Genomic DNA, 20643 nt, shown 5'->3' on the forward strand with positions numbered 1-20643 from the left:
GCGTGTCTTTCGGCTCCATGCGGTGCCGGGGTGTGTGTTGACACCGTCGATGGCTTCCTCTGTGAATGCCCTGCAGGCCTGAGAGGTAAGGCGACAGGAACACACGCGCACGTGCACACACACAAAGACCCAGAACTGTGTATTGACACTGTCAGAGATCTGATATGTTTCCCCCTCCCCGTTCACCACAAGCAACAACAAAGAGCCCAGAGTCTTAGTGGTGTTTGCAATGTATTCATAACCCCTGCTGAAAACACAGATCTGTGCTGCCGTGCGTTAACAAACAGCGGCAGGCTAGTTCCAAACATCCTGATCACTCCCTCTAGGCTGTGTGTGTAACTAGTGTTGAAAGGTCAGGGGTGAGGTGAAGTGGGGGTCGGGAGTAGCTAAGAGCTGAAAACAGTGACGTGCGTTGAGGTCTGGCGGCGTGTAGGCACTTTCTATTAAGCCCCCCTGGTCCCCGTCACTCACTCACACATGCACACACACTCATAAAGCGGATTTTTGCTACGGTGTTTATCGGTATGACACGATCACAAAGATAACCATCAAACAACCACAACCATCCATCAAACAGCATCGGGTAGGCGGCTTAACCCTTGGTCACACGTTCACAGGCCCTAATAGGTTGTGCCCCTCTCAACTACTGCCCTGCACAAACAGGCGACTTTCAGCACCACGGACAGCAACCCAAATGCCAGCGAAAAGGCCTACGTGTGACAGCGCTACAAACGCAACATGCCTAGTCGTCAGCACTACCGATTGAGAGATATATATTATGTCCTCACACAATAGACATGCAATGTAATAATAGTAGACGGCACTACTGTAAATAAACACTTGCACTTGTAAACGAAGTCCATCCGTCTGTACTTCTGGGCAAAGTCATCAGTGACTGAACTGTAACACTCGTCCCAGTTGGCCCTCGGTATTAAAAGTCGGTTTCGGTGCAATGGAGATGACAGCAATGGGCTTAAGACGTTGGTGGCACCCGTGGGGGAACTGGGTTTGTATCCCGCAGGTTGCACTCGCTCTCATCTGAACATTGATATCGTCCATTATGTTACAGTAGATTAGCCCCCTCTCTACTCTGATCGACTGTTTACTCTGAGTTTTCGCATTCTGCCAGGCCCAGTTCATTGCAACTCTGCTTGAATCGCTCATAGAAACGATCAACGTTTTGTCGCTGCCCCTTCCAGTGCTTTCGTTGTGATTCTGATACTGGTAAAGCAGAAACCCATATCCATCACTTTGTTCTGCAGAACACGGAAGAAACAATTTTACATAGAAAATTCATAGACTATGAGTAAAAAGCGAACAATTTGGCGGTCTCTAAATGGGTTGCTAACTGTTTAATAGTGCCACATAGTGGCCCCTGGGCCTGTTTGATGAGCTGGCGCTCTCATCGTTGGCACGAAATGCCCACTCCTACCGAGGTAGCATGACGTCGCATTATTTAACTAGGTCTTTCGAAAATCTCTCGGTTCTTTTTTTTGTGCATCCTGAACATCTCCGTTGTTCATTGATTGCCAAATCTTTTAAGAACTATCTGGCTTTGGATATGAGACACAGATTTCTCACGCTTGTTGAGTGCTATATGCAAGTTGTTCAAGTCGCAGTAACCGGCTCTTGTCTACACGCTGTCGCTGGCGAAGAAGCAGGCAGGGGAAGCAGTGGAGTCGGCTGTTAGCAGCGCAGCCACAGAGTCAGTCTTTCCGTTGACACCACTCATATTGAAATGATTGTGTTATTTTCTGTGTTGGTCGTCCATCCCTTATCACCCGCTGTTTCGCTCGAAAAGGCAACTTTGAAAACTGTTTCAGATGCAATAACGTTAGCCATCCTGATCAGCTTACTTTATCTAGCTGTAAAACGAACGTAGGACAGCCGGGAGCTTTTTTCACGCCATTATGCATGGGAATTTATTATTTGAGTGCAGTGAAGATGAATGGGACATATTGACACTTGAAAGGCAGCGTAGCTCTCTGCCTGCCTTTTGGCGTCCGTTAGCTGGCAGTTGTCACTATAGGGGGTGCTGTTTCAACTTTGTAAAATATCGTCCCCAAATTAAACTGCCTCGTACTCAATTCTTGCTCGTACAATATGCATATTATTATTACTATTGGATAGAAAACACTCTCTAGTTTCTAAAACCGTTTGAATTATATCTGTGAGTTAAACAGAACTCGAGTTGGGGCAATTTTCCTGTGAGGAAGTGAGAAGTCTGAAATCATGCAGGCTGTTCTGAGGTCGGTTTATTAATTTGCCTGTCTTCTATTGGTTGAGATGCACTGCATACGCCTTCCCCTGGATGTCAGCAAATAGTGAGAATTTGAATGGAGTTGCTAGGCAGATCTGAGGCCTTATAAATAGGCTCGGAACGTGATGTCCTCTCTTTCCTTCGTTCGCCATGACGCAAGGCAGACCTCAGGATGGCGTTCTAGAAAGCTCCCGTTATAGCCCTTAGATATATCCGGCTCTGATTTTATTCGATATAGGTGTTAGAAACATCATAACGTAGTTATTTTAAACCGAGTTATTTCAGTTTATGTGAGTATATTGCGATTTTCGAAATTTTCTTTGTGCTGCGCAATAGTGAGTTGGGCACGTCTTCGCCACATGGCTAATGTTTACAGCTAATTCCAAAGTTGAAGGCGACAATCTACAACCGAGCAACGATTCTTTTGGACAAAGGACAACTTGCCCAAGATTCTGATGGAAGCTCATCAAAAAGTAAGAACTATTTATGATGTTAATTCGTTGTTCTGTGGAAAAATTTTAAATGATTATTCCTCCATTCATTTTGGTGGGGTCTCGCTATAACGCACCCTGTATGTCGTAGTAACGTTAATTTAAAAATCTAACACAGCGGTTGCATTAAGAACTAATGTATCTTTCATTTGCTGTCCAACCTGTATTTTTTAGTCAAGTTTATGATTATTTATTGATTAGATTAGGTGCCTCTCCAAGATGGCGCCGGCCAGATTGCCTGAAATGTTGCTACTAATCACATTGTATAACCACGATTTGTGCTGCTAAATATGCACATTTTCGAACAAAACCTATATGCATTGTGTAATATGATGTTACAGGACTGTCATCTGATGAAGTATATCAAGGTTAGTCAAAAATTATATATCTTTTGCTGGATTGTTACGATCGCTAACCTTTGCTGCTGGTAAATTGCTTGTGTTTCTGGCTATTGTGGTAAGCTAATATAATGCTATATTGTGTTTTCGCTGTAAAACACTTAAAAAATCTGAAATATTGGCTGGATTCACAAGATGTTGGGCTTTCATTTGCTGTACGCTGTGTATTTTTCAGAAATGTTTTATGATGAGTATTTAGGTATTTGACGTTGGTCTCTGTAATTATTCTGGCTGCTTCAGCGCTATTTCAGATTGCAGCTGCAATGTAGAACTGTGATTTATACCTGAAATATGCACATTTTTCTAACAAAACATATGCTATACAATAAATATGTTATCAGACTGTCATCTGATGAAGTTGTTTCTTGGTTAGTGACTATTTATATCTTTATTTGGTCGAATTAGTGATGGCTACCTATGCAGGAAAAAAATGGTGGGGAAAAAAAGTTGTGTCTTTTGCTATGGTGGTTAGCTAATAGAAATACATATTGTGTCTTCCCTGTAAAACATTTAAAAAATCGGAAATGATGGCTGGATTCACAAGATCTGTATCTTTCATTTGGTGTCTTGGACTTGTGATTTCATGAACATTTTATTATATGATATCCCTGTAGCTTTAGGCTAGGCTATGCTAGTCTGCTTTTCTGATGGGGGGATCCCGGATCCGGGTTTGTGACTCGTTAGAGGATAAGGTAGAAACATGCATGCACAAATCATGTCAGTGCCTTGCTTTGAGTTCGGAGTTTGGCCTACTTGTGTATTTTGTAGCAGATCACCGCAAGTTTGGAAAGTGCTAGTTCAGAAATCGATTTTATCATGCAGAGAAAAAATGAAGATAACAAAATTATTATTGATAAAATGTATATTTATTTATTTTTCATTGCAGTTCTTTTTTCATTCATTGTGCCTACCCTGACCGCACGTCACTGGCTGAAAATACATGAACTCTCTGTTGTTGTATTGGGCTTCCTTGGCTCTATGTCTCTATGTCTGTGAGCTTGGCTCAGACCTTGTTTTTCTGCCTTTGTGGGTACCAGGGCTACCTGTTGTAGTAATGGACTTTGGCTCTCTGGATTTGTGTTGTCTGTTGTAATAATGTCTGTCTGTCTCTGGGACTCTGTGTAGGCGCTACCTGTCAGGAAGATGTGAATGAGTGTGAGAGGACACCCTGCTTGCCTGGAGTCCAGTGCTTCAACAGCTTCGGCTCCTACAGGTGTGGAGGCTGTCCCCACGGCATGCTGAGAGATGGGACCACCTGCACAAGTAGGCATGGTCGATCAATCAAATGTATTTATCAACACTTTTTACATCAACAGGTCGGCATGGTCAATCAAATCACGAGTGCTACTACACTACTGTATCAATTAGCCAATTCACTCCCATAGAAACAGACTGTGGGCCTTGTTTATCAATGTAGAAAAGGGATTGATTTGATATGAATATAAGAAATGTTACAAAGACATTCCAGAGGTACTTGCAACTTTCTCCCACCTGTAATATGGAAGTGGATGGAAATGTAAAGCTGTATGCACCTGTAACTGTGGGAAGACCAGACAGTCACTATTATCTTTGACAAGACAAACAGAAACAATATGACATTCCAGCTCAGCATTCCACAATTCCCATATCTGGATATCATTACTCACACAATAATGGGAATAATTGCCAGTGCGCTTTGAACCGCTCACATGATTACCAACAGGGATGCATGTCCAATGGAAACCAGAGGGCAGGTGATGGCTCGCCCCTTCTCTCCCTCCTCCCCCTTCCACCCCATAAATAATTTTTGGGTGTGTTTTCATTTCTTCATTTTTGGGGGAGGTATCGGGGTTGAGCTGAGTTAATTGGTGAAGCACTTCTTCCCCGAGGGAGAGCAGAGCAGAGTGTATCCTGACACCTGGCCCCAGGCTCAGAGTGCTGCCACAACACCTCAGGTGTGACAGCTAACTGACAAAGGCCATTAGAGGTGAAGTGTGGGAACCTGGAAGGGTGCAGAGGAGGGAGGGCTGGGAGGAAGGCACATGGCAGAATACAGTGATGAGGTAAGGGGCCTGGCTAGCAGCAGGGAGATGGAAGAGGAGCATGACCTGATGGAATGGAGAGTGATCTATCGCCTGGGCCATAGAGCTGAGGCAAAGCAAGGTAATGTAAGGTGAGGTGAGGTGTGGGGCCTGGGTGAGCAGGGAGCACAGAGCATGGCCTGGTTGAATACAGAGTGATCAACAGTACTGCCTGAGCCTAAAGCTGAGGTGAGGAGATGTGAGGGGGGAGAGTATGGAAGGAGGATGGCCTAGTTGAATACAGAGTGATCTACCGCCTGGCTGCAGGGCGAGGGGAACAGGGCGAGGGGAACAGGGCTAAGGAGAGCAGGGGCGAGGGGAACAGGGCTAGGGGAACAGGGCTAAGGGGAACAGGGCTAAGGGGAGCCCGGGCAAGGGGAACAGGGCTAAGGGGAGCAGGGCTAGGGGAACAGGGCGAGGGGAACATGGTTAAGGGGAGCAGGGGCGAGGGGCGAGGGGAACAGGGCTAAGGGGAGCAGGGGCGAAGCTGGGGAACCATCCATAAGACACACATACAAATGTACCTAGAGGGAAATCCAATTTTCATTCAGCAGACGTTTGTTTCTGTAGTCCACGGTAAACCACTTGAATTCTGCAGGAGTGCAGGCACGCACGTACGCACACGCATTTGCACACGCGCACACCCACACACACACACTTAGTCACCATTTTGCTACCGAAAAGCCATGCCATGTTTCCACCAACATCCCTCTTTTCTTTTCCAAGCATCTTAGCCTTTCTCTCTCCCTGATCTTTTTTCTCCCTCTGAGCGATGAGTTTCGACTGAGTGGTCCTCTGCTTTGTTTATTATAGTGCCACGCTGCCTCGGCAGGAGTTACACTGCCAGGTTTATTTCACTTGCCATCGCTCCGCTCTGCCGTCATCAATCACACAGTCTCTCTATCTCTCTCCTCCTGCTCTGCTCTTCTTTCTCTTTTTAAAACATTTTTTTTTTACACAAATCTGCTGCTCGCAGATCTATTGTGGAGCTGTGATTTCTAGCGTTGTAGGTGTGGGATGAAAAGTGTTGTAAAAAAAAAAAAAAAAAAGAGCTGATAAACTGTGGACCAACATTCTTGAATAGAGTGTGAGAAGTTTCTATGAAATGTTGAATAAAAACAGTATTGGTTGTGTGACAGCATAAGACAAAATGTTTGGCGCTGAACCTGACGTGTCCTCTATCTATCTCTCCCAGCATCATAAAAGCACTGAGGTGTTACGAAGCCCACCTCTTACTCTCTCCATGTGTCCACATCTGTCTCTAACACAACAGCAGCTGTACGGTCAATCACCACTGTCCCTACCACCACCACCACTACTACCACCACCACCTCTAAGCCCTCACCCAACAACAGACCAGACCAACACAATCCACCCAGGATGGACACTGGCAGATCTGGAATCCCACCGACCAATCAGCCTGGACTTCCAGAGACCAACAGGGCACCTGTCAAGGCCCCAGCTGTACATACAGCTGGGAATGGACAAAAAACTGGCAAGTACCCCGAGTGTACCAAACATTAGGAATAACTTCCTAATATTGAGTTGCACTCCCCCCTCCCCTTTTGCCCACAGAACAGTCTCAATTCGTCGGGACATGTACATGGACTCTACAAGGTGTCGAAAGCGTTTCACAGGGATGCTGGCCCATGTCGACTCCAATGCTTCCGACATTTGTCAAGTTGGCTGGAAGTTCTTTTGGGGTGGTGGACCTTTCTTGATACACACGGGAAACTGTTGAGCGTGAGAAATCCAGCAGCATTGCAGTTCTTGACACAAACCGGTGCGCCTGGCACCTACTACCATACCCCGTATTCCCCAAAAGACCCTGACTGATACTCTTCCGATCGCCTACAAAAGGCTGTTTAACACCAGGGCTCGTATAACAGCCAATCAGGGGTGTCACATTACTCCGCGACTGAGTACCTCATTGGCATTGGCAGCTACAGCCAGCCCAGTTAGCGGCCTTGCAAAATTGCCTGTCATCATCATCACACTAAAGGGCTGGAGATGGGATTGAAAGGCACACAGCGAAATATGTCATCTCCTGTCGACCCCGTCGTTCCGATGAAACCACCCATCGTCTGAGTGGATTCTGCTGCCCTAGTCAAAAATGAGACAAAATTCACAGGCGATAAGCCTTAATATGTGGAGTCATAACGCTGATAAATCACTTCTTAATAAAAGACAGATGGTCCATTCTTTTTCCTATTTTGTCACCGTGAAGATGGAACGCTTTATTAGACTGAGAGGGAGAGGAAACGCTGTGTGGCACGCAAATAGGGAAAAAGAGAAGGGTTGCCAGTGTCACGTTTCAAAGCTTCTAACTGCACTGCAATGACAGTCATTCGGTCTCAGTCTGCTCTCTTCCATAGATCCGTCACAGAATAGAGATATGCTGAGAAATGTGCAATACCAACATAATACAGCATAGTCTAGACATAATACACTTTTGATGATGTGGCGGATGATGTGGTGCCTGTGCAAGGTGCGAAACAAAGGACAAGGACGAAGTTATGGGTCAAACTTGACAGAATCCATCTAAAAGTGCCAATGATACCAGCAGTTTTAGTTCTAAAGTACATAGCTTTGTTTAAGACTAATAGGGCGATTGGAATTTTCATCACTCTTCTTTGTGGGTGGGGGTGAGAGGGGAGCCCAGGAGGGGAGTGAAGGCCTATGGGTAGAGGGAAGCTGATGCAGCTGGATTGGGGGTGAGGGCAGGTCTGGAGGTGAAGACAGGGGACACAGTCGGGGTCTCACACACACACATCTCTCTCGCTCACTCCAAGGGGTTTCTGACCTTGATAGCGTATCAATCAATTACTCCGAGACTTTCATCCTGAAGCACCGTAATGAGCCTCTTGCCGTCAAAACACAAAGTGCCAACTAAGACTTTCTCCACGGCCCTAATTTCAGTTATAAAGTACCTTTATATAATTGGTCTTCCCAGACTTTGCATTTTAATCAAAGACATTTGAGCAATTAGCAACTGTAGCAGCTTTGGATTTAACTGCGTGTTCTGCCACATAAAATTTGTCAGGCAGTGTTGAATATATCACCCCGGTAGGCAACTGTACGTCAGTGATATTTGTGAGCTGTTTACATCTATGGGGCTGTACTTATTTGATTTATGACTAATCGTGAAATATGCAAACGAAGACAGCATGGTGTGGCCGATGCAGAGGCATTGGCAGCTGATTACAGCATCCCATCTGAGCATAAACAAAGGGGGAACATCGCTGTTCGTGTGAAGGCTAGGGGGAAGGGAATGAATTGATATATATGTACATGTCCTGGGGCTGAAAACAGTGATTATGTGTTCCAGGCTTAAGGCTATCATCCCATGCAGGGAACAACAACAATGTGACAGGTACGTGTGCCAGCCGACCGTGCTTCCTGGGGGTCCAGTGCATCGACCGACGTCCACCCTACACGGGCTACGTCTGCGGGCGCTGCCCACCGCCCCTCAATGGCAACGGACGCACCTGCACCAAAACCGCTCGAGGTAAGACTTCGGCTTGAAGTGTTACACCACCTCCCTGGCCATAGTTACTAGCCTGGTCCCAGATCTGTTTGTGCTGTATAGCCAACACCGGTTGTTGCCTATGCCAAGGACCATAGGAATCGGCAAGACAAAAACAGATCTGGCACCAAGCTATCTAAATACGTTAGTACTTTAAAAAAGATGTAAATAAAAAGTATGTGCACCACACATTGACTTTTTAGTATTTATTCTACTGTCACTGTTGGAAAACTATTTGAAAACAATCTGATGTAGTGTGAATGGTCCTCAAGTGCCTCTGTGCCTTTTACATCCCTATTAAACCTGGTCTCAGGGCAATCATAAGATTTGGTATGTAAACATGTTTCCCTCATTTAGTGTTGTATATTTAATTATATTAGGTTACATTATGAATGGAATAGCGGTTGTACAATATCGTACGATTTAGGGGACGTATAGCGTCAAATGTTTTACCCGGTCGTACAATAGCAAACGAATTGGATGAGTTAACACACATCTTGAAGAACGTATAGTAGTATACGTCTTTTTCTGAGACCAGGTTGCTTGTTGCATCCTAACAACCAAGGATAATTACTTAATTTGTATTAACCCATCCCGCCCCTTCAGAGGACACAAAAATATATTTTTGTTTTTACAGCTTTTTTGTTACATGTACATACATTTTACATGTCACAATTTACATATACATATTTACGTTGTTGGTTAGGAGAACAAACGACAAAGGTTAGGGTAATTTATGTAAAATGTGAACACAAACAGGTTAGGAGAACTAAGGTTAGGAAAAGAGTTAGGGGAAGGGTTAGCTAAAATGCTACAGTTGTCCCCGACACGTCTCAAACAATCAACCTTTGGATTGCTAGATGGTCGCGGAATATGCCCACCCATCCTTCCCCACCAACATCCCTACCTTAGTTTCTGTCTAAGGTAACTAGACCAGGGATCATCAACTATATTAGGCTGCAGGACAAAAAAATGTGTTTACGATTACTTGTCTCTCTATTATGCGTGGGAATACTTGGGAACATATTTCTTAAATTAAAATCACTTGGAGCTGATTTCCTGATGTTTTTACAGTCTATTATGTCCAGCAATAAAAATATAAATTAAATTCAACTTTATAATTTTTTTCTCCGAAAACTTGGGAGGCCAAATAAAAACCGCACTGGCCAAACTCGGGTCGCCAATAGAGGAACCCTGAACTAGACCATTAGAACATATCATACGTCTTGGAGGTCCATAAAAATACATACAGTATGCTTCATATGGCTCTGAGGCCAAGCTGCCCTATCAATAAGCTCAATATGCTAATCATCATCACTTTTTTTTGTAGATCAGTGAAATGTGGAACGCTTTGCACTCTATCTTCTCCTCTCAGCATAGTTCTGTTTTATATCCTCCGTATTTGTTCCTTCCTTCTTTGGGACTCTCTGTCCTTATGTGTCTACTGTCCACGTCAACAGCAGGCACTTCCAGATGATAAATTAATGTCAGTGGGATATGCTTTTCTTGTGCATTCGTCATTCATGAGGATGTGAAAAATGTAAACAGATTTGTTTAGAGTGAGAGTAAAAGTATTTCCCATCATTAGTCAGTCCTACTATTGAGTGGCTAGGACCCATGCCGTGTTGTTTGGAAGAGCACAGACTACTTTACAGTGTTTCGAATATTTTTGGACAATGTTTATGTATTTTGTTTCTTTACCCTGCCAGTGTGATGGCATTTTTTAGTGCATCTCCTAATTTGTGCAGCCCCCGTTCTAAATCACATACTGTAAGTGTTTAATACCCAACCCTGTTGTTTTCTACACAGTCAGTTCCCTTTCAGTCCAGCCGTGTGTGTGTGTGTGTGTGTGTGTGTGTGTGTGTGTGTGTGTGTGTGTGTGTGTGTGTGTGTGTGTGTGTGTGTGTGTGTGTGTGGTTTATAATTCCCTCACTGTGTATCAGACTCCTCTATGAAGTGATTTGGGCATCTTTTGTGAGGTTTCAATACAGGTGATGTTTCCAGTCAGTCTCAGTAGGGGCCAATAAATCAATGAAGAGTTGGGTGGCGTCTCTCAATATGTCATTAAAGCTGGTGTCGGGTAATATTTGTCGGGTAACACTATTATTTCATTTAAATTAGAATTTAAATAACTTTATTGTTCCCATGAGTCGTCCAATGGTCTTGATTCTGTTCCAACCATGTTCTGTGTCAACATCAGTGTTTATAGCAGATGTTAATTAGATTAGAACAGATATTTACCACATCTTTGTTTTCTCTTGCACTGTGTCTGATGACGCAAAGATATTTTATACTGCTGTAATACGTTTATCTGGAGAGTCCAGCTTGTCTACATTCCAGTTCAATCCTAACCCTCAACCACAACCCTAACCCTTAGAAAAAAGGTGCTCTCTAGAATCGAAAAAGGGTTCTTTAGCTTTCCCCATAGGAGAACCCATTGAAGGACCCTTTTTGGTTCCAGGTAGAACCCTTTTGGTTCCATGTAGAACCCATTCTGCAGAGGGTTCCACATGGAACCCAAATGAGTTCTACCTGGACCCAAAAAGGGTTCTACCTGGAACTAAAAGGGCTTCTCCTATGGGGACAGGCGAAGAACCCTTTAGGAATCCTTTTTTCTAAGACTGTAACCTTATAGGTATAGAGTTTTTTTGTGTGTCACATCATTATCTCCCCATGTCCCCTCAGATAACCCTCACCTGACCCAGCAGCAGCTAACAATAGCCAAGAGCAGCAAACTCTACCACCACAGCAACAGTAAAGTGTCCCAACTCCACCTTCCCACCTTGCCCCCCAGGCACGCAGTCAAACATCTCTCCTCCCTCTCCTCGCCAGTCTCCAGGGGAGCCTATCAGAGCCCCCCGCACCTTCCCCTCTCGCCTGCCCGAGGGCCAATCACTGGGTGGAGAGAGGCGGCCACGCCCCTATTTCCTAGACACACCCCTATGTCACCTGAAGGTTCCAACAGCCTCACCATGGGCATCAGTGCCCTCACTAGGACTCGTGCCAAAACAGGTGCCAATGCCAGCGCTACCTCACTCAAGGCGACAACCAGAGAGTCTGTAGCTGTCATGCGGAGTGCCACCTCTTCCAAGGTTACTCCTCCATACTCCACCTACCCCAAGGTTACTCCACCCCAATCCAAGGTTACTCCACCCCAATCCAAGGTTACTCCACCCCAATCCAAGGTGACTCCACCCCATTCCTCAGCCAACACAGGGTCCAGGAAGACAACCCAAGGGAAGCTCATAAATGTGGTAGTGGTGCCCACCATGACCAAGCCCTGGACCCTCCCTAAAGCTGTGGCCCCATGGACCGCAGCCCTCTCCTCCATTACCTACTCCCTCTCTGAGTCCGAGTTCTCCGCCGACGGAGCACTGACGGGGCCTGGCTCGAACCCCTCTGACCTACTTGACCACCCACAGGAACCCCTGGTCTCCCTCACCCTCACCACCCCTGCCCGGAAGCACCACCACACACCCCCCCTTACTCCCCCCCTCCACAGGGCCACGTCTCCCCACCTCCACCGTGGGACCAGGATCAGTAATACTGTGGCAGTGGAGCGGGAGCGGCCTCTGACCTGCGCTGACATGCCCTGTTTCCCAGGGGTCCCCTGTGAACCCACCAGGGACGGGGGCTTCCACTGTGGAAGGTGTCCCCTGGGATACACCGGAGACAGACAAACATGCAGAGGTATTTTTATTGTATTTATTTATTTAAAAACAAAAGATTACAGAACAATGTGATTATAAGACTAAAAGGAACATTAGAGGTGCAAAAAAATGAAGAGGCCTGTGAAGTAGGCCTAAGGTTGATCCCTCTTCTTGAGGAAGAGCTACTGCTGAAGAGCTACTGCTTTGACAAACACTATCTATTATCACTGTGTCACTGCTTGAGAAAGAGCTACTGCTTTGAGAAACACTATCTATTATCACTGTGTCACTGCTTGAGAAAGAGCTACTGCTTTGAGAAACACTATCTATTATCACTGTGTCACTGCTTGAGAAAGAGCTACTGCTTTGAGAAACACTATCTATTATCACTGTGTCACTGCTTGAGAAAGAGCTACTGCTTTGACAAACACTATCTATTATCACTGTGTCACTGCTTGAGAAAGAGCTACTGCTTTGCGAAACACTATCTATTATCAAATCAAATCAAATGTATTTATATAGCCCTTCTTACATCAGCTGATATCTCAAAGTGCTGTACAGAAACCCAGCCTAAAACCCCAAACAGCATGCAATGCAGGTGTAGAAGCACGGTGGCTAGGAAAAACTCCCTAGAAAGGCCAAAACCTAGGAAGAAACCTAGAGAGGAACCAGGCTATGAGGGGTGGGCCAGTCCTCTTCTGGCTGTGCCGGGTGGAGATTATAACAGAACATGGCCAAGATGTTCAAATGTTCATAAATTACCAGCATGGTCAAATAATAATAATCACAGTAGTTGTCGAGGGTGCAGCAAGTCAGCACCTCAGGAGTAAATGTCAGTTGGCTTTTCATAGCCGATCATTAAGAGTAGCTCTACCGCTCCTGCAGTCTCTAGAGAGTTGAAAACAGCAGGTCTGGGACAGGTAGCACGTCCGGTGAACAGGTCAGGGTTCCATAGCCACTGTATCACTGCTTGCGAAAGAGCTACTGCTTTGAGAAACACTATCTATTATCACTGTGTCACTGCTTGAGAAAGAGCTACTGCTTTGAGAAACACTATCTATTATCACTGTATCACTGCTTGAGAAAGAGCTACTGCTTTGAGAAACGCTATCTATTATCACTGGTCCATTATAGAGGACCCTTACCATTGCTATTTACCGGCTGTATTGAATACCACCTGTGCATCAGTCCTTTTCAATGACTGAAAGTGATGCCTTTCTCTAGCCTCTCCAAAAGGCATCCTAATGATGGTCGTTTTTCAAGATGACTAGCTGAGTGCTCCCTGTACCAGAGCAGCGTGGGTTGGGTTGAGTTGACAGATGTTTCTGTACAGATGCTGTAAGTGAGGTTGGAGTTGGAATAGATGGAAGCAGCTTGTAATTGGCCTATGGTGCTGCCTCTGTGTGTGTGTGTGTGTGTGTGTGTGTGTGTCGCCTGCCTGCCTGTTATTTATAGCTGTGTGCAGGCATGCGTGTGGCAGGAACATGGAGTGTGCCGCTCCCAACACATGCCGCTGTAAACCAGGCTACACCGGGACCAACTGTCAAACAGGTAAAACGCTGTCTTTCTCTCTCGCTCTCACTCTCGCTCTCGCTCTCTCTTGCTCTCTCTCTCGCTCTCTCTCTTGCTCTCTCTCTCTCTCTTGCTCTCTCTCTCTCCCTTCTTTCTCCCTCTTCTCCCCTCTAACTCGCTCGCTCTCTCTTAGCCTCTCCAAATACCACATCATCATCCTGACATTATTCTTTTTGATTCCCAGGCATTGCTCAACCTTTTGTATCGTTTGATGTCTTTACAATCTTCTCCTCAGCGATCTGTAAACCTGAGTGTAGGAACGGAGGCCAGTGCGTCGCCCCGGGGGTGTGTGAGTGCCTGAAAGGCAACCACGGGGAGACGTGTGAGACAGGTAATTATACGTCTGCGTCCCAAATGGCACATTTGCCCATAGGGATCTGGTCAAAAGTAGTGCGTTATGTAGGGAATAGGGTGCCATATCGGACGCGGCCTATCTGTTCTCGTTAGGGCCAATCAGAGCTGTCTCTGTGTGCTGTGTCAGACTACAGACAGGAGCTTGTTGTCACACAGAGAAAGCAAGCTCATCAGTAAAAAACAGAAAGGCACTGCTGAGAGAAGGCCGGTCCATGTCCAGTACTGTACAGTTGGGTGTGTGCGTGAGTGCAGATCTAATTAAGCAGTTGTGGGCATTTGATAAGCCCTCCCTCCTTGAGCTGGTCTGACACATTACTGACAGAGGCTTGAAACACTACTGCCACCTACAGCTCAAAGTCAGAGTCCACCCCACCAATGCAATGGAGATAAGGTTAACCAAGCTGTAGTGAGACACTGGATCCTAGTCCTAGCTGACTGATGTAGAAATGTGAGGGCAAAGCCTGGCTGCTTATCGTCATCAATATTTTCCCATTAACACTTTATTTGAAGGCTACCTACAGAAGAACTTCATAACACATTCATAACCCATGCATAACACATTCATATCATCTCCACCCACAGCTCTGTGCAGTCTGCCCTGTGAGCACGGAGGAACATGCGTGGGACCCAGCACCTGTTCCTGTCCCTACGGCTTTGTGGGCCCCAGATGTGAGACCAGTGAGTTCAACACACATCATCACAAATCATTCATCATGCAAATTGAATATGCCATCACTCACACATTGTTCAAATTATGTAGGACCCACACACATGACTGCTTCTCCACGTACAGAGGGTCGTGTGTACAGCCCAGTACATCCCTGGGGCCAAGTTCCTGCCATCCAGGATCTGAACTCAGCAAAAAAAGAAACGTCCTCTCACTGTCAGCTACGTTTATTTTCAGCAAACTTAACATGTGTAAATATTTGTATGACCATAACAAGATTCAACAACTGAGACATAAATTGAACAAGTGGAATAATGTGTCCCTGGACAAAAGGGGGGTCAAATCAAAAGTAACAGTCAGTATCTGGTGTGGCCACCAGCTGCATTAAGTACTGCAGTGCATCTCCTCCTCATGGACTGCACCAGATTTGGCAGTTCTTGCTGTGAGATGTTACCCCACTCTTCCACCAAGGCACCTGCAAGTTCCCAGACATTTCTGGGGGGAATGGCCCTAGCCCTCACCCTCCAATCCAAAAGGGCCCAGACTTCGCTGGCCATGGCAGAACACTGACATTCCTGTCTTGCAGGAAATCGAGCAGTAAGGCTGGTGGCATGGTCATGCTGGAGGGTCATGTCAGGATGAGCCTGCAGGAAGGGTACGACATGAGGGAGGAGGATGTCTTCCCTGTAACGCACAGCGTTGAGATTGCCTGCAATGACAACAAGCTCAGTCCGATGATGCTGTGACACACCGCCCCAGACCATGACGGACCAAATTGATCCCGCTCCAGAGTGCAGGCCTCGGTGTAAAGCTCATTTCTTCGACGATAAACGCGAATCCGACCATCACCCCTGGTGAGACAAAACCATGACTCGTCAGTGAAGAACACTTTTTGCCAGTCCTGTCTGGTCCAGCGACGGTGGGTTTGTGCCCATAGGCGACGTTGTTGCCAGTGATGTCTGGTGAGGACCTGCCTCACAACAGGCCTACAAGCCCTCAGTCCAGCCTCTCTCAGCCTATTGCGGACAGTCTGAGCACTGATGGAGGGATTGTGCGTTCCTGGTGTAACTCAGGCAGTTGTTGTTGCCATCCTGTACCTGTCCCACAGGTGTGATATTCGGATATACCGATCCTGTTCAGGTGTTGTTACACGGGGTCTGCCACTGCGAGGACGATCAGCTGTCCGTCCTGTCTCCCTGTAGTGCTGTCTTAGGCGTCTCACAGTACAGACAGCAATTTTTTGCCATGGCCACATCTGCAGTCCTCATGCCTCCTTGCAGCATGCCTAAGGCACGTTTACACAGATGAGCAGGAACCTTGCGCATCTTTCTTTTGGTGTTTTTCAGAGTCAGTAGAAAGGCCTCTTTAGTGTCCTAAGTTTTCATAACTGTGACCTTAATTGCCTACCGTCTGTAAGCTTTTAGTGTCTTAACAACTGTTCCAAAGGTGCATGTTCATTAATTGTTTATGGTTCATTGAACAAGCATGGGAAACAGTGTTGAAACCCTTTACAATGAAGATCTGTTTAGATTTTGGGATTTTAACGAATTATCTTTGAAAGACAGGGTCCTGAAAAAGGGGCGTTTCTTTTTTTGCTGAGTTTATATATGTGAACCTCCCGGGTGGCGCAGTGGTCTAGGGCACTGCATCGCAGTGCTAGCTGTGCCACCAGAGTCTCTGGGTTCACGCCCAGGCTGGGCTGGGTTCGCGCCCAGGCTCTGTCACAGCCGGCCGCAACCGGGAGATCCGTGGGGCGACGCACAATTGGCATAGCGTCGTCCAGGTTAGGGAGGGTTTGCTGCTACTCGCTGTTTATTATCTATGCATAGTCACTTTACCTCTACCTACATGTACAAATTACCTTGACTAACCAGTACCCTCGCACATTGACTCGGTACCGGTACCCCCTGTACATAGCCTCGTTATTGTTATTCTATTGTGTTTGTTTTTTACTTTTTTTTTTACTTTGTTGGTTAAGTGCTTGTAAGTAAGCATTTCACGGTAAGGTCTACTACACCTGTTGTGTTCGGCGCATGTGACAAAAAACATTTGAAATCATTTGATACCTTTAATTAGGCTTTTATTTTCCAAGAGTGGATCTTTGTCAGGTTCCTCACGTTGAAATTGGATTGGACTTTGAATGGCAAACCAATGGTGTTCATGCCAATGCTGTGTCTCTCCTCACCACAGAATTAAATAGAACTGTATTGCTAGAGTTAGAAAGGTCTATGACATAAGCCACTCTAGTAATATTGTGACCTTGGAATTATGTGGTTTTATCTGCCAAAAATATGATTCTGAGATAATTTGCTGTAAAGTTCCCGAACCCTCATTGGTTTGAATTTTTAATTTTTTATCTTGTATTATTTTTAACTTAACATCAATTGGGGTATACTATATACTGTAGGTAGAGAACATTTTACCGAACAATGCCATGTCAACAACTCAGTTTTGACAAAAATCTAGATAGAACCTTATAATTATATCGTATCTCTGTGTTGCTCACTCTATCCCATCTCTCTGTTCCGTAGTGGTGTGTAACCGCCACTGTCACAACGGAGGAGAGTGCGTGTCTCCTGATGAGTGTTCCTGTCTGCCTGGCTGGACCGGACCCTCCTGTGAGACAGGTACTGCTCTGGTCCTGGACAGGGTTGCTCATGCAACAGCAACTCTTCCTGGTGTGTTCTGACCTTCCTGTCCTTCCGCTTGCTCTTTGGGGTTCGAGGTCTGGTTGCTGTAAAGCGCTGTGTGACAGCTGTAGACGTATGAAGGGCTTTAGGAACACGTGTGATTGATTGGTCCGTTGAATTGTTGGTTGATTGATTGATTGGTTGAAGTGTCTGTCCTCTAGCTGTGTGCTCCCCTATGTGTCTGAACGGAGGGACTTGTCTTCGTCCGAACACATGTGGCTGTCCCCAGGGCTTCTACGGCGCCCAGTGTCAAAACGGTAAAATACACTCTTCATTTAATTGTTGCACTTAGGAGACACTTTTATCCAAAGTGCTTCACAGTAAAGTGGCTGCATACAGTTTTAGCATGTGGTCTCTGCGGGAAATGAATCTACGACCTTGGCATTGCTAGCATCGCACTCTTACCAGCTGAGCCGCACACACACACAATTCATCCCGCCCATGTCCTTGTCCACATACTATCCTGACAACACACAGAGTCATAGGCCCGCTGTGGGAGTTTTAACTTGTGTATTTACTCGTTGAATGAAAGGAAAACTAATCCAATAGATTGACAGGGGTTTAGGTTTGAATTGAAGGAGCTCATCAAGGGCTCTGGCAGAGTTCCACTGTGTCCAATTATCAAGGGATTTCTCTAAGTAACTGTTTACTGGGGACTCTTTTTGTCCCTCATATATCGTGAAGCCTCAGGTTTGGACGGACCACTGTATCGATCAATGGAGTGATGTCTCCGCCTTTTTTGAAATGGTGCATCTCTTTCTCTCTCTCTCTCCCTCTCTCACTCACTCACTCACTCACTCACTCACTCACTCACTCACTCACTCACTCACTCACTCACTCACTCACTCTCTCTCTCTCTCTCTCTCTCTCTCTCTCTCTCTCTCTCGCTCTCGCCCTCTCTCTCTCCCTCTCTCTCGCCCTCTCTCTCTCTCTCTCTCTCTCTCTCTCTCTCTCTCTCTCTCTCTCTCTCTCTCTCTCTCTCTCTCTCTCTCTCTCTCTCTCTCGCCCTCTCTCTCGCCCTCTCTCTCGCTCTCTCTCTCGCCCTCTCTCTCGCCCTCTCTCTCGCCCTCTCTCCCTCTCTCTCTCCCTCTCTCCCTCTCTCTCGCCCTCTCTCACGCCCTCTCTCTCTCTCTCTCGCCCTCTCTCTCGCCCTCTCTCTCTCTCTCTCGCCCTCTCTCTCGCCCTCTCTCTCGCCCTCTCTCTCGCCCTCTCTCTCGCCCTCTCTCGCCCTCTCTCCCTCTCTCCCGCCCTCTCTCCCTCTCTCTCTCTCTTTCTCCCTCTCTCTCTCTCTCTCTCTCTCTCTCTCTCTCTCTCTCTCTCTCTCTCTCTCTCTCTCTCTCTCTCTCTCTCTCTCTCTCTCTCTCTCTCTCTCTCTCTCTCTCTCTCTCTCTCTCTCTCCCTCCCTCCCTCCCTCTCTCTCTCTCTCTCTCTCTCTCTCTCACCCCCATCGCTCCCCACGTCTCTCTTTATCTCTCTCTTTCTCCATCTCTCCCCTCGCTCTCAACCTCTTGCTGTTTCCCAGCTGTCTGCAGCCCTGCCTGTAAGAACGGGGGCGTATGCATGAGAAACAGCGTCTGCTCCTGTGCCGAGGGATACACCGGATGGCGCTGTGAAAAAAGTGAGTAAAGCCACGCCACCTCCTCCTCCACGGCCCGCCCCTTCCACCTGCTCCTCATCCGCCTCCTCTTCCTTCTCCTCCGCCTCCTCCCTCTCCTCTCTTCCTCCTCTACCCCCCTCCTCCTCATCCTCATCATCATCATCATCATCATCATCATCATCATCTATTACCCACCACCATATGTGTGTCAGCCTGACAAAGTGCCCTCAACACAGTGGAGCCAGTTATTCCAGAGCCTTGTTAATGTACAGCATATTGGCGGGTAAATTGAGCCATATGGATGAGGGAAGCATTTCATGGATGCAACCAGTAAGAGGCTCCGCCCGAGGGAGCAGGAACCAACATTTCAGAGCTTCATGTGGAGACTGGGAATAGTCAGATTGATGCTATGGAGTGCTATTGACTAAGAATAGTGCTGCATGCAGGGGGGGTTTACGTGAAGGTTTTAATTTAGCTATACATTACCAACTTGCTACTAATGGGTTATTAGTGCCGTTGACAGCTTCAGCAATGTGCTCATTGCAGAACTGTCTGTCCTCTCCACGGCATTGATTACACCTATCAGGTACAGTAAATGCATGGGTCAGTTGAAAATCTCTCTGCCATGCGAGATACTGTGGATAATTATTCTGGTGAATATGTATGAGCTGAGTTGGTAAGTTTTAGTCTCTCCCTCCCTCCCTCCCTCCCTCCCTCCCTCCCTCCCTCCCTCCCTCCCTCCCTCCCTCCCTCCCTCCCTCCCTCCCCTATGCAGGTGTATGTGAGCCCATGTGTATGAACGGCGGGCGGTGCGTGGGTCCAGATGTGTGTGACTGTCCATCTGGATGGAGAGGAAAGCGGTGCGATAAACGTAAGTGGGCTCACGTAGGAGTCCCACAGTTGCACCGCTACCTGTAAACAGATGCTTCCATGCTAGCTGTGGAGGCACGTGCCTACGGAAACAATTAATCACGGTGTTTGGGATGTGTAGTGGTTCACCGATAGCAGGCTTTGTCATGCCCTCACAAACAAGCATTTAATGGCAGCAGGTAGTCGCATAGAATGTAAACAGCTTGTAAACCGCTTTATACAAGCCTGTTTATAACACAATATGAACACAATTACAACATAGCAAAAGATTTTGGGGTAACACTCTGTTTATTTAAATGGTACCTACACAATACATTTAAAACATTCATAAGCCATACATAACTCATTCATAAGCCATACATAACTCATTCATAAGCCATACATAACGCATTCATAAGCCATACATAACTCATTCATAAGGCATACATAACGCATTCATAAGCCATACATAAGTCATTCATAAGCCATACATAAGTCATTCATAAGCCATACATAACTCATTCATAAG

At 46.3% G+C, this 20643-nt stretch overlaps 1 protein-coding gene across 3 annotated transcripts in view; it reads left to right on the top strand.

Annotated features, from left to right (window-relative positions):
- LOC139532192 (von Willebrand factor D and EGF domain-containing protein) overlaps positions 1–20643 on the top strand; it is a 48295-nt gene that overhangs the window by 24980 nt on the left and 2672 nt on the right. The window contains exons 21-32 of one of the 3 annotated variants that reach the window (XM_071329494.1): positions 1–85; positions 4275–4412; positions 6483–6704; positions 8538–8717; positions 11421–12425; positions 13841–13936; positions 14193–14288; positions 14894–14989; positions 17510–17605; positions 17830–17925; positions 19191–19286; positions 20041–20136. The exon at positions 1–85 is cut by the window's left edge and continues 135 nt beyond it. In XM_071329494.1, the coding sequence (XP_071185595.1) occupies positions 1–85; positions 4275–4412; positions 6483–6704; positions 8538–8717; positions 11421–12425; positions 13841–13936; positions 14193–14288; positions 14894–14989; positions 17510–17605; positions 17830–17925; positions 19191–19286; positions 20041–20136 (2302 nt within the window). The remainder of the gene's footprint in view (positions 86–4274; positions 4413–6482; positions 6705–8537; positions 8718–11420; positions 12426–13840; positions 13937–14192; positions 14289–14893; positions 14990–17509; positions 17606–17829; positions 17926–19190; positions 19287–20040; positions 20137–20643) is intronic. The other 2 variants (XM_071329496.1, XM_071329495.1) reach the window with 2 other exon arrangements.

This window comes from Salvelinus alpinus, chromosome 10, assembly GCF_045679555.1.
Source record: "Salvelinus alpinus chromosome 10, SLU_Salpinus.1, whole genome shotgun sequence".
Lineage (NCBI taxonomy): Eukaryota > Metazoa > Chordata > Actinopteri > Salmoniformes > Salmonidae > Salvelinus > Salvelinus alpinus.